At 51.1% G+C, this 23,941-nt stretch overlaps 1 protein-coding gene across 3 annotated transcripts; it reads right to left on the bottom strand.

Moving 5' to 3' along the window:
- Positions 1-312: 312 nt before the first annotated feature.
- RRP1B (ribosomal RNA processing 1B) lies at positions 313-23,941 on the bottom strand. Of its 3 annotated transcripts, none has more exons than XM_055414804.2 (16): positions 23,726-23,941; positions 16,544-16,626; positions 14,955-15,012; positions 13,700-13,785; positions 13,348-13,409; positions 12,895-13,024; positions 11,738-11,802; positions 11,100-11,281; positions 8,032-8,126; positions 7,378-7,475; positions 6,060-6,079; positions 5,350-5,481; positions 4,172-4,839; positions 2,492-2,638; positions 1,277-1,340; positions 313-569 (listed from the first exon to the last, which is right to left on the bottom strand). In XM_055414804.2, exons 1-16 carry the CDS (start codon positions 23,853-23,855, stop codon positions 376-378), a joined length of 2,214 nt encoding a protein of 737 aa, XP_055270779.2. In that variant the 5' UTR covers positions 23,856-23,941; the 3' UTR covers positions 313-375. The 3 variants fall into 3 exon arrangements, with proteins under 3 accessions (XP_055270779.2, XP_055270787.2, XP_088690823.1); XM_055414812.2 differs by having other exon boundaries at positions 5,350-5,478; XM_088834697.1 differs by lacking the exons at positions 313-569; positions 1,277-1,340 and adding an exon at positions 1,347-1,765.

Below are 23,941 nucleotides of genomic sequence, written 5' to 3'. Positions count from 1 at the left end.
TTTGAAAAACAAAAAGGACTCTTAAGACTACAGACCATCAGAAAACCAGCCTCACTCGCAGCTGCACACGCAGGGGCTGGAGGCAACCTGAACTCCGGACACCACCAGGCACAGCAGCAGTGCTGGGACGCTGGCAGGGAGCTCCCAGCTGCACAGCCTCGCGCCTGCAGCCAGGGCGGTGGAGAGTGGACGGTTCACGTGTGAACACCGCCCGCAGCCCTGCCGACAGGGCCAGGGAGCAGCGCGGAGGCTCACCCAGAGCCCCATACACAAAATTCATGGGAATTTATAAAAACAATACCAAGGCCCCTGCCTTTTAAACGTTATAATTTATAGAATATTCTGTACAAAAGCAGTCTTTAAAAGAACTCTATTTTAGAAGAAGTCCATAGCCGTTGGCCTTCTCTTTGGCATGGCGGTCAGCGGCTTCTTGGGGCCCAGAGGGGTGCTAGCCGGCGAGCTGGTGGGGGTCTTCAGCACCCCATGGAGGGGCCTCTGCTCAGGGTTGAAGGCCACTCGGGAGGGGCCTGTGGGACTGACCAAGATGCTCTTGTCTGTCTTCTTGAACTCTGTCTCGGATGGAAACCAGGCCACAGTTAACAGGGCACTACTCCTCGTCTGCCCACCAGACCCACCGGTGCTGCCCATCCCGCTGCAGGCTCCCACGGGCCCTCAGCCCGGGAGGAGGGGCCGCCAGCGAGGCTCCTGCCCTCAGATGCCTTTCCTCCTCCATGGAAAACGCCCTGAGGCCACCTGGACGGGGCACTGGTGGGCCATGGGGTAGTTATGGAACATGGATGCTTGGTGAACCCCAAGCTGGGTCTGGAATGAACCCCAGGTTTAAACAGTTTCAGGAGGAGCCTTCCTTCGTGGCAGATTTATTCCTCCTGTTTTCTCTAGCTCTAAAACCCAGAGTTTCTCAGGTCCTTTCCAGATAGTCCCTCCCCTCTGCACACACACACCCTTACTTGTGGGACCTAAACACAGCCAGGACCACACACACACACACACACACGTTTACTGTGGTTCCTTCAGTTACACACACACACACGCACGCACTTACTTGTGGTCCCTAACATAGCCAGGACCTAAACTCATCATGTACTCCTAAAAAGCTTGGTTTCCTCCTTTGAAGAAACAAAACTAATCATACCTGTACTAAAAGCAGTCAGACAATCCCCTCCAACCCTCCCCAACCCCGGACTGGGTGCCTGGACCAAGGCAGCCACAGTGACAGAGAGACCCACAGACAGACCTAACTCTAACCCACGCTCACCTGCTGTCATATTCCTGTTCAACCCAAAGGTCACCTTCTTGGAGCTGGACGGGGTTCTGTGTGGCTACAGGAAAAAATGGCAGGGCAAGGAGTAAAAAAACAATGGCTAAGCCATCCCCAGAATTCATGGGGCCTCCAGCCCCGCTCTGCAGGGACCGCCCGTCCCGGGGTCCCCGGGAGAGAGAGAAGAGTGAGGACGGTTGACACCTTCGGGAAACACCTTGGTCCAGGCCCCACAGTTCACCTCGTGGAGTACTGGGCGCCCTGTAAGAGAACCTAGCTTCTGTGGGCAACGGAAATGCGCGTCCCAATGTCCTGTGACAGGGACTCTGCAAGGGGACCCATTCTGCACTCTGAAGCACCCTGACAAGCTCTACCTTAGAACGCCATAGTTCTGTCCACCACTTTTGCTTGAACATCACCAACATTTTAGGACAGAAACTTGGCTTGCACAAGTCTTGAGTCACTAAACAAATATCCTCAAAACACCTTAAAAGAACACACAAATATTAACACAGACAGTAGTCACTCTGCTGGTTCAAGTGGGTGCTTGTTAATTTTTTTGGCTGTACCGTGGGACATGCAGGATCTTAGTTCCCTCTCCAGGGATCAAACCTGTGCCCCATGCATTGAGAGCAAGAGTCTTAACCACCGGGTCACCAGGGAAGTCTCCGAGTGGGTGCTATTTAAATCTCCACTTGCTGTGGGTGCCCTGGCAGGGCCAGCCAAGCACACACACCCACCTTGACGGCTCCACCAGGAGGCAGACTGGACGCAGCCCAGCAGCCTGGCCTGGACTTGCTGACTCCGAGAAGAGCTCGGCAGAGCCGTCCCTGTTTTCCTGACCCGAGAACAGCCCCGCCCCCTCCCACCACTCCCACCCCTATGTCCTGGGCAGACCTACAGACCCAGGCTCTCCAGAGTTTCTGACATCCCCCCTCACTGCCTGTTCGCGTGAATTCGATGATGACCCCCATATGTCCTGTTGATGTACAACAGCATCACCGACTGCACCTCAAGTTTCCCTGGCCAAGCCCCCGGTCTGCCCCAGGCCAGCCTGACTCCCTGAATGGGGGCCTGCATACTGTGCACAGCAGCAGAGGCTAGAGGTTGGCTGCAGGCGGGTGGGGGTCAGGGTGCAGCAGTGGGGCTCAAGCTGAGCCTCGGGAGTCTGGGGTGGGACTGTGTGGGGGGATAGCAGTGTGGGGCAAGTACCTGCAGGGTGGGGCCTGGTGAGGCAGCGGTGCTGCCCTTGGCCTTCCTGAAGAACAGGGGCTTTGGGGAGGATGCGGCATCAAACTTCACAAAGTCCGTCTCTGTCCTCAGCTTCTTCTTCAAAGGGCCATGCACCCCACCACTGCCCTGTGTGAGGGGGATGAGATGGGGTCACTCCCACCCATGCGTGTGGGTAGAGAGCAGACAAAACAGAGGACCCACCTACAGGCTCAGCCCAGGCCCCTGACCTGAACCCTGTTGACGGTCTGCCAACAGCTTGCTTTTGGAGCAGACACTGCAGAAACCCCTGCCTCCCTGTGCTGGCTTCGTGTCCACAGCCAGGGGTCTCCCATCTTCTCGGCCACAAGAACCCACTTTCACCCATCTACAAACCTGTGCCCATGTCGGAGGGTTTCTGGCTTTCAGAGACCGTGTGCTAAGTTGTAGTGCACTGTTTCACTTCTGAACAGACCCCACCGCCCACGGAGTCTGCACGGAGGGCAGGTCCTGTGGGCCTGCGACGTGCAGGCACAAAACCTTCCCTGGGACTACACTGACACCCGCCCACAGCAGAGCCCGCTCCTGTTCCAGAGCCTCAGGGTTCAGGGAAACCCAAGGCGGCTCCCGTCACACAACGTTTTGGCAAGTCCCTGGTGTTCCTGGCTCGGAAGTTTGCCATCCTCCCCTGGAGGGAACCTGGAGCCGCAGACCTGGGCAGAACGCTGCCCCTTGTGGAGGAAGACCTCCCCAGACCCTCCAATCGTCTCCGAGAGGGGCTGCCAGGGAAAGAAAACTTCTCAGACGTTCTCAGTCAAGGAAGATGAGCAGCAATGAGCAGAGGGTGATGGGCAGAGGCCGCAGAGCCCCAGGGAGGTGACACAGGTGATCCAGTGTCAGGGAAGGTCTGAGGTGAGTGGACTTTCTGGATCCCAGCTGAATGCCCTGTTTCCCGCCCTCAGATCTCTCAGTGACCGCTCAGGGGTCCGGCACCATGAGGCTTGGCACAAGTGCCCGCATCCTTGCAGGCTCCCTAAACAAGGCCCTGGGGTCAGAAGTGCTGCAAAAAAGCAGGAGCTGTGGGCACGCACACTAGGCAGGGCAGCAAGCTGGCGCGGGGAGGCCTGGGGGGGTCATGCAACCAGCCCCGCAGGCTTTGAGGACCGCCTCTGCGAGTGGAAGCAGCCTAGGGAGATGATGGCTGCCCCCCACAGGCAGGGTCACACGCATGTCCAGGGAGGAGGGTGAGGGCTGCACACCCAGAGCCTGGTCCCTGCTTCTATCTGCCCCAGAGAGCCAAGGGGAGCAAAGCTTCTAGTGAAAAAGAACAGGGAAAGGGTCTGGGGCTTCTTCCCCTGCCAATGGAGCCCAGGACTGGCCAGCAACTGGAGGAGGAACATGAGCTCCACAGGTGATGGGGGCACCCTGCCTGTTCACCCCATGGAGGTGGAGTGCCTGCTGGGCCATTGGGGCGATCCCCCAGACTGATGATGGCCCCGTCACACCTCTGATCACTGGGGGTGGGGGTGGGAGGGGAGGCACCAGAAGTCCCCAAGACAGGTCACTGTTTACTCCTTGGTAAAGGGTGTTAGGAGTCATGACGGCTCCTGGTCCAGGGTCTGACTGACCCCACCGAGGCGGCGGGGCCCTGACACTCCTGCCTGGAAGCCCCCTCTGCCTTACCAGGGCTGGGACGAGCTTCATCCCTCTGGGCTCCACCGAGTTAGGCATCTCCTTCATTTTCTTCCTCTTTTTCAAAATGGCAGCTTTCTGAGCGCACGAGTCATAGAGGTCAAGGCCGCTGGGCCCCCCACTCTTTTTTTTCAGTTTCCCGCCCAGGGGCAAGGTGGCAGGGCAGTCTCCTCTGTCTGCTGGGCTGGCTGGGGGCCCTTCCCTCTGGGGCGGGGGACAGGCCAGCACAGGTGGGCTACTGCCGTTGACCAGCAGGGCTCCCAGCTCCCTCCTCCTCTTTAGGACCGGGGCACTGTTGGCCGGGGCCGCTTGAGGGGCCACCCCCTCCAGAGGTGACGCTGTTGACTCCAGGCCCTCCACCTGGATCCTTGGGCTCCTCTTCCTGGGCCGTTTCCTCCTGCTGTGCAAGGAGGGCCGCTCCGAGCTGCTCTGCTCCTGGGTGCTGGGCATGGCTAAAATTCCCAGCTCAGGCCCACTCATCTCCAGGGCTCTTTTGGGACTGGCCTCAGGCTTCTGGCTCCCATTCTGTTCTGGGCTGGTGGCTTCCCCTCTGGGCCCTGTGCATTCAGCCTGGAGTTGGTTCTTCTTCTTCTTTTTCCTCTTTTTCTTTGGAATGCCACCTTTGCTCTCCTCTTCCTTGGCAGGGGAGAACTTGATTCCTACAGAAACAAGTCAGTCAACAAGTGCCCGGTGCCCAGGGGACCTGCCAGGGTTAGGGGTACCCATAGCACATCGCCAGTCCCCGCCAGGTCCTTCTCTGTGCCCTTGAACCCCATAAGCTTTCTCACTTGCCCATCTCTTTTCCTCCCCAACCATGCCTGGAAACCTTCCTGAGGCCTATTTTGATGTAAATGGATCTGAAACAGTATTCAGACTCCTACTAATTTTCAGGCCCATATCTGGTAATAAAACAAGTGTCCCAAAAGGCAATGTCCACCTAGGACATCCACATCCCCACCCTCTTCCTGTGTCAGGAGTCCGCTGTGCTTCCACTTTAGCAAGGCTGGAGCACGGTCCCCTGGAAAACAGCACAACACCCGGAGAGATGTTCTCTATGCGTCTCGGCCCCTCAGAGTGATGGCTTTCACTCTGTGATGACCCGTGTGCTGACAGGTGCTCCCTGGGCCACACTGGCCCACCATGTGCTGACCAAGAGCTCTGCAGCTCACCTTTCCCTCCTGCCATGTCTGTCTTCTCCAAAAGTTTATTCCCTTTCTTCTTATGTGTGCCTTGACTGCGGGTCTGGTCATCTTCATCAGCAGTGGTATCCTTAGCAAAACTGAGGTAAGACAGACTGCCTGCTGGACACCAAAGACACGTCTGGTCAGCTTTCTGAGACAAGCATGGCCCTGCCCTCATGTGGGTACTGATTCCTGCAAAGTCCCTTACTGCTTCTCCAACTCCAACCTGAAAAGTTGCTGATGCAGAAATTATAGACTACGCTCTGTGGGTTTTTCAGTTGAGGCGAGGTCAGGGACTGTAGACCCAGGGTGACAGCCTCTAGAGCTGAGCCCTCAGGGGGTCAGCTGTGCCACCTCCACATCTCAACAAGGTCTGTGGGGCCCCCAACTCAAAGCACCCCAAATGCCCAAGAGGCAGGGGCAGCAGACACACCCACCTGCTCAAATGTAACCCAGCTCACAAGCAGCAGTTCCCCTCCCCAACCCCAGGGGGACTGGTGGGGAGGGATGGAGGCCGACTAATCCCAATGAGAGGGACTCTGAGATTGACCTTTCTTCTTCAGGAAAGCTCAACCTGGAATCCTCCTGTTAATCCTCCCCACACCCAACCCCACCCTGACAGGAAGAATGGTGCCCGGCTCGGGGGTGCCCATGTTCATTGAGAACATTACCAATTACAATCTTCTGATTTTCCTCACCTTCAGAGAGATCTTGGAATCTGAAAAATAAAACAACAAAGGTTCCTAAAGAAACTGCGTCTTCCTGCCTTCCATAAACACATGCGCTAACCTTTAACAATATAAGAGTTTTCTGTTTTTCCTTAAAATCTGTTGAGATATATAATTCACATACCAAACAATTCACCCATTTAAACTGTACAATTGAATGCCTTAGTATCAATATATACATTTTTTTCTTTTCCAATTTTCAATGTATTTTTTATTGAAATATAGATGATTTACAATGCTAATTTCTGTTGCATGGCATAGTGATTCAACTATACACATATATAAGTTATTTTTCAGATTCTCCTCCATTATGATGTATTGCAGGATACTGAACACAGTCCTCTGGGCTATACTTTAGGACCTTGCTGTTTTCCACTCGCTATGTAAGAAATTAACCTGTAGTGACACCTGGAGTCTGTGAAGTCACTTTCCTTCTCCGGAAAGGGCGGTGGAGAAGAAAGGAGGTGTGAGGCAAAGGCCAGAAACCAATGACAAAACTGCCCTCAAGTATCACACGCATGACATGAAGATCTAAGGCTTTGTCCTGGCACATCCCAGTGAGACTGGAGGCGGAAAAGCTTCCACTCCTACTGACATTCCAGTCTCTCTTTGTTCCCGAGCAGAGATGGCCAGCAGTGTTTTGCTCTACAGGACTGTGCTGAGTTAGAACAAAAGCAAGCATGGAGGCCAGGGCCGGGCGGGGGGCAGTGCTGGGAGCAGAAGGCTGAGTCCAGCCCCATGCCTGGCAGCTGCCATCCCAGGCGATGGGCTGCCTCCGTGTTCCCCCGCTACCTCATCTGTCAAGTGGGGCAATCCCAGAAGCTGCCTTGTGGGCTCTCCTGAATGTGAAATAATCTGTGTAAGTGCTTGGGACAGGGTGGCTCACAGAGCGCAATCGGGCTCAGCTATTGCCTGTTGTCAGTTGCAACGAGCCATGGGGCTTCGTGGTCACACAGGTGACAGAAGCACGCTTTTCTGGCACACTCCCGGGGAGGTGGGGAGGAGGTAGCTGAGCTGCTCTTTGACCTTTAGTGCCACGTCTTGACCTACAGACCTCCTCCTCCAACTCTACCACATAGCCAGGGGGTGAGTGCAACTGCATGGGGAGAGGGGAACTGGAGAGGCAAGAGCAGCTATCTCCATGGAACCTTCCAGTGAACGTGTGTGCAGGGTGAAGGGCAGAAGCATTCGAGGTTAGTAGGTGAGAGCTCCTGCTCAGAGTGAAACAGAAGGTCAGGGCTTGAACGCAGAGGACGGCCAGGTGAAACCTTCCTCCCCAGTCACTTACTTCTTGATGAGTTCGGAGAGACGTTTCCTGTTGAAGGGAGGGACGTTTTTCCTGTTGGCCATTTCCAGGAGTCGGTCAGCAACTGCCCTGTAGTCAAACTAGGTGAGAAGAAACACTACATGTCTGCCGGAAGTACAGCCCCGCCTGACCCAGAATCATGCCAACTGGAGATGCGAAGCCAGAGCGCTCCCCGTAGGACGTCCACACAGTGCGTCTAAGGCTTGCCCACCAGAAGCCTAATAGCCACTGCCTTCGAAAACTTTCTTCTACTTATTCTTGGGGGAAGCTAGTCTTCGTTTTACGTCTTCTTCATGAAAATTTAGGGGGCTGTGTTGTTCTCTAAATTTAATCTATATGTTCAATTTTTAATTGGTAACATAGTAAATTCCCTTTATTGAAAAAGTACCATTGGGCTGGCTTAACTGTATAGAATACAACAAATCTCAAGTTATTCAAGCCAAAACGAAGGCTGACATCTTTCAAAATGCCGTTGTATTTAAATCTGTCTCCAATAAGCTCATTATAAGAAAGGTGACACCAGTGACCCAGAGATTAAAAAGAACCCTATGCATTAGGCCCATGGTTTAATTATCTCTGACCCTAATTCCCCATTAGTTAGGCAGCTCTCTACAAAGACAGACAACTGCTACCAACCTGGAGAAGTGGCCCGGTGTCCTCCACACTTCTGCCGCCATCCTGTCCACCTTCCTGGCTGACCTCCTCTTTTCCAGAGTGACATTTGCCTAGTGCTATCAAGAGACACATCCACAGACACAATTCAGATACATGGCCTCGGCTCTCCCCAAAGGAGCCACTGTCCAATTAGGTGTGTTTTGGTATTTTCAACCTCCAGACACTAAAAAAAAAAAAACAAACCTCATACATTTTGCCTTTTAATTACCTCCCACACAAAACTGCCATCATGAGCTGCAGTGGAGGTGGACAGCAAACTTGTGGGCCAGGGGCTCGAGCCAGAGGGAGGAGTGGACAGAGTCTATCCCGTTTCCGGAAAGCTGAGGCAGCGGTGAACTCTCCACAGCAGGACACTGACCCCAGGGGCCAGCTCAGCAAACACGATGACCTAATAATGCTAGCACGACTTTTTGAAACTTTTTATTTTATATTGGAACATAGCCGGTTGACAGTGTTGTGAGAGTTTCAGGTGGACAGCAAAGGGACTCAGCCATACATACACACATCCATGCTTCCCCAAACTCCCCTCCCAGCCAGGTGGCCATGGAACATTGAGCAGAGATCCTGGTGCTGTACAGTAAGTCCTTCCTTCCTCCCTCCCATTGTTCCTCCCTAAGTGTCCATCAAGAGAGGAACTGATAAAGAAGATGGTATAAACACAGTGGAATATTACTGAGCCATTAAAAATGAAACAATGCCAATTGTAGAAACATGGATGGACTTAGAGATTGTCATACGGAGTGAAGTCAGTCAGACAGAGAAGGAGAAAGATTCTTCCATGTAGACTCTAAAAAGAAATGACACAAATAAACCCACAAATCAGAAACAGACTCGTGGACTTGGAAAACTCACAACTGCCAGGGGAGAAGAACAGGGGAAAGGGACAGTTAGGAGTTTGGGATCAACATGTACCCACTGCTATATTTAAAACGGATAGGGCTTCCCTGGTGGTTCAGTGCAAAGAATCTGCCTGCCAACACAGGAGACACAGGCTTGATCTCTGGTCTGCAAAGACCCCACATACCAGGGAGCAAGCAAGCCTGAGCACCTCAACTACTGACAGTGAGCCTGCGCTCTAAAGCCTGGAAGCTGCAACCACGTCCACAGGCCGCACCTGCGGAAGCCTGCATGCCCTAGGGCCCGTGCTCCGGGCCGAGAGAAGCCTGTCACCGAAACCCTCAGCCGCCGCACCGAGAGAAAAGCCTGAGCAGCAATGAAGACCCAGCAGAGTCAAACAACAATTAAAAACAAAACAAAACGGAAAACCAACAAGTACAGCTAATGTGACTCTCGATACGTACTAAGCAACACAGAGCATCACAGCCATGGATAAGCAGATGCACGCTGCTGCTGAGATCTCACAAGCCTTCACAGGTGTCCTGCCTCTGGCACACTCTCAGTTCCTGAGTGGTGTGGCCTCAGGCAAAAGACTGGGCAGGTCCTCCAAGCATTTGATGGAGAACCCGGGAGGAAATCTTGGAAGGCGTTCAGGGAAGGGGGCGCTCTGGTTCAGACAGAATCGTGGCAGCAGGGGAGGTCCAGAGACAACGCGCTTGAGGCTGTTAATGCTGTCACCCATGTTGGATTTAAAATGAGACTATCTTGTCGCTTCTTTCTTAAACATTTCTTTCCTTACTAAAAAATAAAATGACATCATTGTAGACGACTTAGAAATACAGACAAAAGCACAAAGGAAAAGAGATCATGCACAATTCTGCTGTGCAGGCTAGCCCCTACCACCTGACATACTCTTCCAGATACATACATACGTGTTTATATACGTCTATGTCTAAACATAAAAACCAGGCACTTCCCAGAGGGTTCTTGTTACTGTTCAGTCACTAAGCTGTGTCCAACTCTTGGTGACCCTGTGGACGGCAGCACGCCAGGCTTCCCTATCCTTCACTGTCTCCGGGAGTTTGCTCAAATCATGTCCGTTGAGTTGGTGACGCCCCCCAGCCATCTCATCCTCTGCTGCTCTCCGCTTCTCCTCGTGCATTCAATCACTCTCAGCATCAGGGTCTTTTCCAGCGAGTCAGCTCTTTGCATCAGGTGGCCAAAGTACTGGTGATTCAACATCAGTCCTTCCAATGAATATTCAGGGCTGATTTTCTTTACGATTGACTTGTTTGATCTCCTAGGCAGTACAAGGGACTTTTAAGAGTCTTCTCCAGCACAATTTGAAAGCAATGATTCTTTGGTGCTCAGCCTTCTTTATGGTTCTACTCTCATATCCGTACATTACTGGAAAAACCGTAGCTCTGACTATATGGACTTCTGTAAGCCAAGTGATACCTCTGCGTTTTAAAAATGTTGCCTAGGTTTTTATGTCTTGCTATAAAAAAACTTTCCTTGGCCGTTAATTTTTGAAAGTTTTCCTTTTTAACAACTCCAGGACATTTTAAAGGCATGGGTATACCTGAACTAGCCCTTCACCTACTGCCAAGGCACTGAGATGCTATAAACCACAGGGAATTCTGATGAGGCCGCAATTTAAATGCCCCATGTTGAGTCCCATGGACATTAAACAGTGTTGAGAGTGACGTGCGTCCATGGTGGGTGTTTATACACCCTAAAGAAAAGAATCCTAGAGGAAGGCGGAGACAGAGAGGAGAGCTAAAGACACAAGATTGCATTCCCAATAAATCTGTAAATTGGGTCTCTGACCAGGGACCCTTCAACAGGCATGAGGCCACATTAGGATTTTTTTTTTTAAAAAAGCTACAACATCAAAAAACACAGAGAACCCAAAACAACAGCAATGGAAATGATGAAACCCTGGAAGAAAGCCCCGTGACCTGGGAGACGTGGCAAAGTGTGTATGTGTATATGTATGCCCAGGGTGGCCAGGCTCTGCACCGTGCAGGCGTCCTAACGCAGCCCTGCTTCCCTCCGTGGGTGGTGCTCAAGGCAGAGGCCCCTCTGATGAACTCCAGGCGGTAGTCAGTGAGCTGCCAACAAATGCACTGAAAACTGTTCCTTTGATGTGAATTTTAGCTAAGAAAGACCCTGCAAGTGAATTTTCTCACCTGCTTTCTTTCTCCTGATTGCTTTTCTCCACGCCATCTCGTTTTCAGACGTCTCTTCCTCTGAGAGGTTGCTGCCACACACTTGTGTTTTCTGTTCCTTGACTGTCTCTTCAGGTACAAAAGGAGACTGATCTACAATGACTTCAAAAACACCCCTAGCTATAGTCTGTACCAAAGTCTGGCTGAGGGCGGAAGCACAGCAGAGAGAGCGTGGTTAACGGATGGCCTGGACTCTGTTCCCTCAAGGAGCGCAGCGGGGCGAGAGGCAGAGCGCGCCACTGCTCGCCCAGTCCAGCCCACCAGGGACCCGTGGACCAGCGCTGCACTTCTAGCCACACCCTGTGCTGACGCACTGCAGCCACGAGGGGCCATTAATGCTAGGCGCTGTGTGATGGAGTGGTGGGACCTGGGACAGAAGGAACCTGGGTGCAGCAGGGGCGTGGGGAAGGGGCGATTCGGGGAGCCCCTGGGGAACACGGCTGGGAGAGCCCAGCCAGGACTCAGAGCTGACGGGAGTTAGAACTTGGTGCTTCTGAGGGAGGGCTGACCCGTGCATCATATTTCACCTACAATTTTACCACCAGCCCCCATAAAGAAGTACCAACTGCAGTGGTAAAAGAAACACATGAATCACTTACTCCCTAGTCTTGGCAGCGATCTTGCAGAATGGATCAATAAACTTGAGATTTTGATCTGCCAAAAGCTGTAACAAAGGGAAAAAAATGAGGGGAAAAAAAAGAGCCTTTCGGATGTGTCCTTGAAAAAGGAACCACTGGTGTTTTTCAGACAGGTTGAATCAGACCCACACATCTCTCACAATGCCCAAAACACACTCTGCTGAAGGTCCTGGCAGCCGTCCAGTCATTCAAGCACCTTAGTGCAGTGGCCACAGAGGCCAAATGGCACTGTTTCGTCCTACATTCCCAACAGAGACTCCCTCCTCCACGGAGACAGGACACTCCCAGACACCAAGGTGAAGGAATTAAAAAACAACAACATACACTTTCTTTTAAATACGAAACAAACAACAAACACACGTTCACTGCAGACACTTGTGAAAGAAAAAAGGAAATCACTGCTCCTCATCCTCAATTCAGATAATCACTGGCGTGCTAAAAATTGTGTTATTTCCTCTCTAGACCTGTGTCTTAAACAAGCCATACCATTTGTGCAGATTTGACTACCTCTTTTTTCCCCTATTTTTTTTTGGTCATGCCACACGGCATGCGGGATCTCAGGCCCCTGACAAGGGATTAAACCCATGTTCCCTGAGGTGGAAGCAAGGAGTCCTGACCACTGGACAGTCAGTCAGGGAAGTTCCTCCGTACTGCTGTCTATCTATCTATCTCACACAATGCAGCTTTTGGGAATTTAGTTCCCCAACCAGGAAGTGAATTAGTGCCTGCTGCAGTGGAACTTCTAACCACTGGACTGCCAGGGAAGTCCCTTGACTTTTTAAAAACTCAACCTCATGAATATCTCCTCGTGTTACAGAATTCTTCAATGGACTATATGCAAGTTGTTTTTGATTCTGGGTATCAGACTTCCTTGTACACTGTTAGTGCACAAATCTTTGTCCAAACGACCCACTGCCTGCTTAGGACACATTTCTAGATGAGGAAGAACCATGTCAAAGGACAGGCTGACCCATCCGTGCTGCTGCGGCCGATGTAACCCTGGGCTCTGCCAACAGCATTTCTCCTCCAGCCCATGGAGCACTCGGAGCAGGGCCTAGGCCCTGCCAGTTCAGGCGCCTTGGCCCCGTGCACTGTGGCAGGGTGCCTGCCCTTCTTACCTCCTTCCCGCCCACCTTGGACAGCTCGTCCAGGTAAATGTCGATGAAGTGGAACTTCACTCCGTTTGGAGACCGACTCTCAGGATGCAGGACCTCCTTCATCAAGACATCGAGGAAAAGCTTGATGCGGCTAAAGGAAAAACACACAACAGCTCTACAACCTCCACTGCCAACATCCTCTCCGTCCCGAGAGAGAACGTGACATTCTTGTGCCCAACTGCTAAACAAGCAATGCATGATGGAGAAAGTTCAACCATCACTGAAATGAGTATAAAGTGCTATTGTGTATGCTCAGCTCTGCGGGATTTGAAGTTCTTCAGGCATGAGGATGCTGGGCTCTTGGTACTCGGAGTGGAAGGCTTGGATCAGGTGACTCAGACTTGTTAATTGAAACCACGCCATTGCCTTAAAAGTTTTAAGGCCCCCAAATGCTAACCCAGAGGGTTCACCAACCTTTCTTCCCAGCCGTTTCGCCTCAGAACTTCGAAGGACTGCCTCAGGACCAGACGGATCAGCTAGAGACAGATAACTTGTTACAAAAGGGAAAGTGACACACACCCATCAGCTTAGCAGAACTACAGCTACAGCCTGGATCCTCAAAGTGGAAAGTTCCTACAGTAACAGTTTGCTTCTAGATCAAACACTGTTAACTAAGGAGCCCCAGACTCACACTGACAGCTGGAAGAGACTAAACTGATGCCTCTGACCACGTCCTCTAGTGCCCCCTGCCGGTCACCTTGCCACGCACCGCACAGCCGCCTCCCCGACCCCGAGCTCCAGTAAGGGGCTGTGGCCCCACCCTCACCATGTGGTATTTGTCCAGACGGAGCCCATCGATGCCCAGCCACTCGCGATTCACGGTCTGCCAGAAGGTTTGGATGAACAGGTGCTCTGCAGGGAACAAGAGGCTCTGAACACTCCATTTGCAGGGTGCCGTGTCACCACAGAGCAAGAAAGTTCACGAAAGGAAACAGATTAGGATTTCTCAAGGATTCTTGGGCAGCTAGAAAATCTGGCTGGTAACTAAGTATGCTTGATAATTTTTTATATTTAAACAAAAGCTTATCTTAACAAGAAGTCTAGTAATATCTTAATGTTTGACTAGAAAGCTCTCCAGAGCGTGTTTCATTATCCATAGTAAAGCCATGAGTCTGTTAAAATTCAAAAGATGTCCTGAGCCACAGATGCTGGCCCTTCTTGTCAAAATACATTTAACAATTAGCCCTAAGCCATCGATCTGATGGGCACCTGGGGGACCCATGCAGAGTCAGCCTTTCTGTTTTCATGTTCAGTGTCAGCTGAGTGAACTTTAACAAAACACTATTTTTTCTCTTCTGAGCCATAAAACCAGCACTTTTTATCCCAAAATGGTTTTTTTGTTTACTTCCTTTTGCACAACTCTCTCTTGATATATGAAAAGCTACAGTATATTCCATGTACAGAATTTTGATCCTTATGAGTCAGCTGGGAGCCTGCTAAAATCCAGGGAATCACTGAGAGTTAACAAGACCATTGGATGGTTCTGTTCTGAGGAGGGCTGGGCAAAAGCAGCGAATTCTGCCTTCTCTGCTTCTGTAAGTACTCAAAGCTGAATATCTCGGAAATATGAATAACGGATTTCTCCCTTCGTCTGTCCGTTCTGTTACCAGTGCTGACCTGAAATGGCTCTAGCCCCAAGGAGGACAACTAGCAGCCAGTGGCAACCGCGGCCACCAGCAGCTTCTGAGGGCGGCACAGCAGCTCAGAACGTGCAATCTCTGCAGGACTGCTATCTGTTTAAGACTCCTCTGAAACCTCGGAGACGCCGAATGTGATGTCCCCTGGGACACCGCCTTCGTTCACCCTCTCACTGTGTCAGTATCCAAGCCTGACACAGGTTCCCCATGGGACGGTTTGTCACCTGACATTCACACTCTAGCTGCCCAGGCTCATGTGACGCTAGCCCCCCGGAAAATGGAAACTTTGAAGGAAGGAGAAGAAACGACATTGAGTAGGTTTCTTAGGCAAGTTACCAAACCTGATGAGCAAGTTTTGAAAGTCACAAAAATATCAGGACTTACGAGCCTCTGAGTTGTTAACAACATGGATGAGTTGGGAAATAGTGTTCGCTAGCTCCTCCTGCAAAGTGGGGTTGGGGAAAAACAGTGGGGTTATTACGTGGAACCATGAGAGGACAGCATCACGGCCTGTGGGAAGGGGTCATCCCCTCCATTCTCTGTCACCTCCACTAAGAAGAGTGTATCTGCACACCTGGATTGCCTCACATGTGAAATTCCCAGTTTCAACGGGCTATTGTGCCAACTCAACATGCCTTCAGAACTAGGCTGTGTGCTCACATACATTATCCCTAGGGTGAGTTCAACTGACGCACACAAGAAACATCAGCTCTCAACTCCTGGCTTTCAACATATAACTTGGGTTGAGATTCCACACGAATCCCCCCAAATAATGGAAATGCAGATGCCAACGGCAAAGAGGGGGCGTCACTGACAGTGAGCTACGGGGACTGTCACTCCACGTGGCTCCCGTTGGCCTGCTGGCAGATAGGCTCCAGGGGCAAGGCGGCAGAAAGCAAAGGAGCCATCCTGCTGAGGTGCACAAGATTGTCTGGGGGAGAACTCGGGCTCTGGGTCTACGAGGGGGAGAACTCGGGCTCTGGGTCTACGAGGGGGAGAACTCGGGCTCTGGGTCTACGAAGAAACCTGCCTCTGGGAGTGTCCACAGGAGAATAATCCTCACCGCTGTCATGGGGCCTTCATCTGGACTCGTCTTTCTCACCCGTGTTAAATGAACCCCAGACCTGAATGTGATGTTCCCATTCATCTGTTTCCTTCCTCCACTAAAGCTGTTGGTTGTCACTTTGAATGTAACTTAAAAATATTTTGCTCTGCTGTCCTACTCAAAACATGTTCAGTGGAGTAAAGGCAGGAAATTAAAGTGAGTCACTACAGGGCTCTGGGGAAGTGGCATGGCTGCAGGTAAAAGCTAGACAAGTATAAACCTACCCTGGCATTTTATACATCAGGGGGCTTCAAACAGTGCTCCTAAAGCTGACACTCTTCTGCTACAAAGACAGGCCTGCTTTCACACACCAGAAAAAAGCTCTTCAAGAGCCTAAACCACTTTCTTTGATGGTTCTGGCAGCAGGGCTTGGTGTGCTTGGCAGACAGGGGTCCATGTGGGTGTGCACACCTGGGCAGGTCTCCACTTCCTTTGTGACGAGACCATCAGCTCCAGGACCACTGCTCATTCTGCAAAGACTCTGCCCCTGGCACCCACTTAACTGTGGCAGAGCTGGGCCCAGAGCCGGGTAGCTCACAGGATCTTAGACTAGCATCATGCTATTTTTGACCACAAATAATAAAGGAGGAAACAGAAACTTTATAATGTAAAACCTACCATGGAACCTATGAAACTGTGACAGAGAAATAATAAATCTAATTTATGTGTCTTCGTTCGTCTTTGAAACGATTTCATCTCAATGCTTGCATCCCTTTCTCTATGGACAACTGGTGGCAAAGTGAACCCTTGAAGCAATGGTTTTCCATCTGTTTCCGTACATCAGGGATGGATACAGCATAAAGCAGGTAGGTCTCTCATTCACTGGTGCCCCGAGTCCAGCAACATGACACAGGGAACTGTAGGTTACCTGTAGAAGTGGTTCATCCTGCACCCACATGCAATAGAACAGCCCTTTCCAGATTTTTAGAAGTTCTTCTTGGCTGAAACCTCCTAGAAGGCAAAAGGCCAGAAAAGTCTTATTTCAGAGTCTGCACGTTTTCTCCTTTAGAGCTGACACAGAAGCAGTGAGAATAATACTGTGCACGTTTTCACTCTTCCACTTGCAAATGTCTTTTTTATTTGAAGCATACATTTTCTTGCTGTTACAGAACAAACACATAAATGCTTTAGTTTTGTCAGCTATGGGGCAGGGCGGCAGTGGTAGTGTTCTCACGATCTGAGTAGCATAGGAAAGCAAACGTCATCCACACACAGAATTAACTAATTTAGTTCACGAGTCATTTAGGAGTTCCCCCAAGTGGTCCTCTGCCTGAAATTAGCACCCCCCCACCCCCATTCTCACTGGCCTGGCCAAGTTAAACCAAAAATCCTGCAGATGGTCTGCCCAAGTCCCTACAACCGGCCGAGGGGAACAGGTCAGGCTTTGGGATATTTCTGCAAATATGACTTTTTTGGGATCTTGGCTGGGCTGGACCTTGACCCCTTCTTTCCTGGTTACAGTTTTCACCTACCAGGCATGTGCCGTTTTAAGTGGCATCATCCAGGTCAGCCTTGTTCTCATTATTCCAGCCCTCCTTTCTGCCTGAACCCCCTTTGGCCAAGCCACAAGTTGTACACAGACTCCTGCCTCCTGGGTCGACCCTAGGCATCACCAAACGACTGTGGAGTAACCTAAGGACTCACGAGATCAGGAAAGTACACATTCCTGCAGTCTCCAAGCCTGCGGGGGACAGACAGAACCATCAAGCCTGATGCCCATTACGGCGGTCTTTATAATCCTTCACTAGAAGGTTCTGGGAAGAACCTTGTGGTGCAGCAAAGGACAGATGCAGTGAATGTAACAAGTATTTAGAATCAGTGTGATCTCAGGACTCTTCACAGGATTAATTCAGAGTGATGAAGAGATCCCTTCTAACAGAATGAGCTTTACTTATTTTATTTGGAGGAAGCTGAAGAGCTGTATAAGGTACTGATCTCCAAGTTACTAAAGAACTTTCCCACGCCAACGATTTCATCACGGTGCATTTTGATTCTTTGTGATAGGCTCTCATTTGCCAGAAACTATAGTGAAATTGGCTTATTAAAGTGCTTTTCCTTTAGGGGTCAAGCAAACTGGTTTTCCTTCACCTGCCTGTTACAAATAAACACACCTGGGGATCTTCCCAAAGAGGACACAACTACATGTGAGTGGTGGGTTCCACCAGGGCACACTGACTTAGTCACGACTGCAGTACCTCTGGCGTGGTCTCCTGTGTTTACATCCAACCATGTTCAGACTGATGAATCATGGATCTATCTGGGCAGGGTCACCAATGGCGCTGAAACAGCAGATGAAAGGCTAGTGATGGGTTTCACAGTGCATGCGTCAGACCGACATCACCAAGCCCATTGGATGCCCCACGTGATGCGGCAGGAAGAACACAGAGCTGTTTGGCAAGTATTCTCACAAAAACAAAAAACTGAACCTACACTGCTTCAAATGTTAACTTTTAATACCAGTTTGCAGGAACTATAGGAGACAGAAAAACAAATTAAATGAGACCATGGGATGCAGTCAGCAAAACCCCAAATGGGGGGGGTCTCCACAGGACAAATGACCCAGTCCTTCCAACAAATAAGTGCAAGGAAAAGAAAAGCCAGATAAGAACGGTTAGAATTGAAGAGTCACTGTAGCCATGACAACCAAATGCCATGGGTGGACCTCACGTGGATTCTGATTTGTCATAAACAGTGTATGAAATGATGGGAATGCACAAGATTGTGCACAATGCACAATATTTCATATTAAGGAAAAATTTCCTAAAGGTGTGACAGTGTGGTTACGTTAGCAGGTCCTTATCTCAGAGGTACACACTCATGTATCAGGAGATGCAATGAGACACCAGGGGTTTGCTTCCCAAGAATCTCGTGGGAAGGAGGAAGTGGGCTGATCAGATGACCTGGCCAGGCAATTAATAAATACTGAAGCAAAGTAATTGTATTCAAAATGATGTTTGAACTATTCCTTAAAGAAAAGAAGGGGAAAAAAGAGCTGCATGAGAGCATCAAAATGAAAATGTTATCATGGGCTGTTTTCATTCCTTTTTTTTTTTTAAACTGCTTAGAAAACTCATCATAATGAAACTTGAAAGGCACGAACACTGATGAAATAGGACTTAAACGACACCAGTTCCTGCACGAAGCTTGGGACTGGGCATCCTTGTTTCCGCTCAGCAGCTTCACTGTCTCCCCCTCTCCAGAGCTGCCCCCTTTCAAGGCAGGGCCTGGGAGGAAGGCAGGAGTCCCAGGGGCAGGGTGCTGGTGTGAGAATGGACAGAAGATCCCCTCTCGCGGGTCTCAGGAAGCACTCTCTTCTCTCCCAGGAGACCTGAAGAGAAGACAAAGTTTGGAGCCGGCCACATGCCCGGGAGCCTGTCTAGGATGGAAGAACCTGGGGGCACAGAGCCATCTGGGGAGGAGCAGGGCTCTGGTGACACCAGCAGTGCCCCAGCATGAAGCTGAGATCTGGTTTCTTCCCTGAAAACTAGTGGGGCCTGGAGAGTCTGTCATGTTTCTACTGAAAAAGAATCCTACGCAGTAAGAAGATGTTTCTACTGCAAGAAAAATCAGATACTTAATCAAAGCACACACTGCTGCTGCTGCTAAGTCACTTCAGTCGTGTCCAACTCTGTGTGACCCCATAGACGGAAGCCCACCAGGCTCCCCCTTCCCTGGGATTCTCCAGGCAAGAACACTGGAGTGGGTTGCCATTTCCTTCTCCAATGTGTGAAAGTGAAAAGTGAAAGTGAAGTCGCTCAGTTGTGTCCGACCCTTAGTGACCCCACGGACTGCAGCCTAGAGAGTCCTTATTCACTGCCTCCTGAACCCAGTCCCCTCCCAGAGGGCCCCTGCTCCCGGTCTGGTGGCATCTTTCTTGTGCACGGTTTTGCAACACTCATGTGTGACGCAGAAACACACTGCTGCGTGTGTGCGAGGTTCAGAAGCCTTTTCACTTAGAAAGGGCACAGTGTGCGTTCCTCTCCAGTGCTTTCTCCAGGAGAGGAGCGTGTCAACTGCTGCTCAGAGATCATGGGGGGCAGCGAGCACCTCCGGGTAACCCACCTGTGCTGGCAAGGACACACTAGAGACCTTAGTGAGGGAAAATAAGAGAGTTCCACAGAGTGAACAGATCCCGAAGCGCGGGCAGGGAAGGGGGCTGGGAGTGGAAACAGGTCTGACTTTCATCCTATGTGAAGTGACCAAGGACAGGGAAGAAAAACAATGGTCAGGCCCCGGGCCGCTCCTTACTGGTTGGGCCCTCCTGGAAAGGCCTGTGACACACACATATCACACTTGGGGTCAAGACCGAGCGCACAAGTGAGAGGCATGTGGCAGTCACACATTGCTGTCCCACATCCTCCACCACAGCCTAGTAGGTACAGCTCCTTTAAAAACACCTGTTCTCAGTACAGGTATAGAAGTCCTTCGTCTTCACTCAGGAACTTAACTGGGAAAAACAAGGCGCCAAGCTTTGAAGTACTTAAAGCCAAACAAAATGCTCGCCATCTAACGTGTCTTAGTGCTCTGCAGGTGAAGGACAATGTACCCTCGTCACACAAGGTGTGATGTTTATACGTCACCCACACACAAACTGTCACAACGTTGATTTTAAAAGCAGACTCATCCCACAGCTGCTTCTGGATTGGTCTCTTCTTCTTGGGGTTGAGCTTCTTAAACTTAATGCAACTATGCTTCTAACAACAATACAGGTTTAGTTACTTCAAAAATGAATAAAATGAACACCAAAGTGAGACTCAGACACAGAAAATCCAACAGCTCCTCTCATGGGGAGATCAGCCTGCTGAGCCCCTAACACTCGACCCACATCTGTGTGGGAACAGCCTCAGCTCCAGTCAATAATGCTTGACCCCACATCAGTGTGGAAATAACCTCAGCTCCAGCCATTCTATTAAGTTCTGAGTTGAGAGACCCCAACCCTGCCAGTGTGAAGATGTACTCATTCCCTCATCACTCCCACTGACTCTAAGACACCAGGAACCACGAGAGGCACTGTTATGCTAGGTGCCACCTAAGGGAGAGCAGGCATGCAACCAAACTATTACACATTGATTTTAAAATGTACCCCACTCTTACAGGTTAAACGCTGAGTGAAAGTGAAAGTCGCTCAGTCAAGTCCGACTCTTTGTGACCCCGTGGGCTATACGGTCCCTGGAATTCTCCAGGCCAGAATACTGCAGTGGGTAGCCTTTCCCTTCTCCAGGGGATCTTCCCAACCCAGGGAGTGAACTCAGGTCTCCTGCATTGCAGGTGGATTCTCCACCAGCTGAGCCACAAGGGAAGCGCTAAAGGCTGAGAGTTGCAGATACAAAGAGGCAGAGATATTTATTCTGTTCACAGCTGCATTCCCAGCACCAAACGCCGTGCCCAAAACAGCAACAGCACACCTACAGTGGGCACCCCACGGGTGTGTGAACACATGAGTGAGTGAACAGGGACAAATGAGCCCTTGTGAGCAAAACTGCGGTAATTCCCGTGGCTGTGAATGATCAACACTTAAAGCAGTACAGCAGCACTTAGTTGCTTTAAGCTCTACAAAGATTTTCAATTTGTTTTCAAACTAAGTTGCTAATGGACAGTAAAGTGACATCTCAGACACTCTTTTCTATGCCTGAGATGAGACACAATTGACTGGATCAGTGAGGTTCCACTGTCAGGCCAAGTTATTTCTGAAAGTGTGTTTCTATTCCGACAGGCACAGCTGTGGCAGAGACTATGTTCATTCTGTCCCATCACCCCTGTCTAGACATGCACTTTACTGTCACTTTTCTGAAGGCCTGCTACACTCCCTGCACTGTGAGGAGCATAGGACAAATAACTCAGACCACACCCCGGACACTGCACGCCCCTTGGGCATCCTGCCCTGGGACCACCCCGACGTTTCAGACTCGGAGCCTGTTCACCAAAGGGGTTTGAACACCAGGCTCTGTCTGGTCGCCTCAACCCGTAGGCGCTGCATCTGGTCCTTCTTCTGTTTTGTACACAGGTCGGCCCTCGCGTGTCTGGATGCGCACCCACTTCCAGCTGGGAAAACAGATGGAAGTTTACAGTGTTTTGGGGAGACAGTGACACACTGACTGATAAAATTAAGAAGCAGGGCAGCTAAGTGCCACGACAGAGACACATAAGGGTATCCTGGGATCCTTGCGGGGCAGGGTGAGGTGAGACAGAAGGCGTTTGGGAGCGAGTGATGCTGAACTGAGTGCTGGGAGTTGGAGAAGGCTGGGGATCTCTTCAGAGAACGGGAGATGTGAAGGCAGAGGTGAGAATCGGTGTACTGAACACCAGGAACCAGTGTGGAGCAGTCACATGGGGAAGAGGGGCTTAGGTGTGGAGAGAAAGGCAGGACAGACCGCGGTCCGCAGACCTGGGATTCTGACTTGTCCAGCTGTTTTAAGAAGATAAGCCAGGCTGGTTCCAGAGCAGGGGTTCACTGGGGGCAACTGGAGTTTAGATGAGCGAGGAAGCAAGCAACCACAGAAGTCTAGATGAGATGGGGGGCCTCCAGGGAGAGTAGTTCAGGAAGTGAGACAGCTGAGACCAGAGGACACTGGATGCAGGGTGGGGGAGAGGAGGCCAGCTAGAGTCTGGGTGGGGAGGGGAACTAGCATCCAAAATGAAAGGGCAGGGCAGCAGAAGAGGTTTGGCGGTTGGGGGGGCGGAGGGAAAGAAAAATGAGTCACTTTTGGACATTCTGGTCTGAGAACACACAGGTGGACATTGCCAGGTGAGTAGGGCATATCTGAGCTGAAAGCAGCAAAGGTGTGGGTTAGAAGACCAGGGTTAGATACCTCCAGCATACATGGGATGAATAAATTAAATCTGCTGGGGAGACCCTGAACAGAGTCAAAGCCAGGAAGTTTGGCTTCATTCCTCTTACTAGCAGACTTCCCATGAAATGGTACTTTCTTTCCCCTGGGTAGTCTTTTGTGGTTTCTCCTTAAAAATAAAATATTAACTAAGAAGGTCAGCACGAGGAGAAATAACATCAATTCTTTGAAAGAGGCTCTATGTACCAGAACTAGTAATAAAGAAATCAGACTTATCTTGTGTGCTCAGTCCTGTCTGAGACTTTGGGATTCCATGGGCTGTAGCCCGCCAGGCTCCTCTGTCCATGGGATTCTCCAGGCAAGAATACTTGAGTGGGTTGAAATTCCCTTCTCCAGGAGGGTCTTCCTGACCCAGGGATCGAACCCAGAGTCCCCCACATTGTAGGCGGATTCTTTACCGTCTGAGCCACCAGGGAAGCCCAGACTTATCTTAGTGCCATAAAAACCTCCACTGCACACTGTAGCTCATTCTTTCGGAGTTTACAGGTCAGTTAATGAAATCCTTCAACGGTACCCACTGCTATTTAAACCCAAATCACAAAGCCCGGTGTGACTTGGTCACTGCCTGCTTGTTCAACTTCACCTTCCCTCACCCTCCCTCACTTACTAACTTTCCGGCACTGCTAGCCTGCCTCCCCTCCGACCTGCTGAACGTCAATGGCCCACGTAGAGGATGGCTTTCTTTCCTTGGTTTTCGTTTCCTTTACTTTGCTTAAAGGAGCTCTGTTTCGGTTATAAATTCATCCCTAGACTTCTCGGGGCAACTCCCTCCAGGGTAAGGATTCTGACTTCTCTTTTGAAATCCCAGCTCCCTAAACGTGTTGGTCAAATGAAGGCGTGACTCAAAGAGCGCACCAGAATCTATCAGGTGAGCCCAGTGATCCAGCGTCCAGGCTCGGGGTTGGACAGAACGGGTCTATCCTAAGCTTCACCACCCACTGTGACTTTCAGCAGGCCACCCGACCTTGTTGGTCGCAGCCCCTCAACCTTAGAACCGGACGAGACCCAGCAGAAAGCGGACACAAAAGCACACGCGGGAGTGCGACTCAGTGCCACACGCTCTCCCCGCTCCGCCCGCGGCTCCCCCGGCCCGTCCCCCGTGACTCACCTCCCGACCGGGCCCCTTCCCGCACCCCCCGGCCCGGCCCACCCCGGGCTCCCACGCCCGGCCGCCATGTGCGCGGCGCACCGCCGGCGCCCACCTGTCTCCCTCTGCGTCTTCACGCTTATGTACTGGCGCAGTTTCTTCATCGCCCGGTCCCGGATGCCCTTCTCGTGGGACGCCAGCCGCTGAGCGAACTGTATCTCGGCCGGCTGCATGGCGGGGGCCATCGCGTCCGTTGGTGCATCCCCCGCCTCACCCCGCCACCACAGAGTGCCCGCCGCCGTGCCGCCCCGGTCGCGACTGCGCAGAAGGC

The sequence above is a fragment of the Moschus berezovskii genome, chromosome 1 (genome assembly GCF_049115385.1).
Source record: "Moschus berezovskii isolate FMDL1 chromosome 1, NW_MosBer_1.0, whole genome shotgun sequence".
In the NCBI taxonomy this organism is placed as follows: domain Eukaryota; kingdom Metazoa; phylum Chordata; class Mammalia; order Artiodactyla; family Moschidae; genus Moschus; species Moschus berezovskii.
The sequence above is the reverse complement of the archived record's forward strand: the minus strand, read 5'-3'. Positions and strand labels throughout refer to the sequence as shown.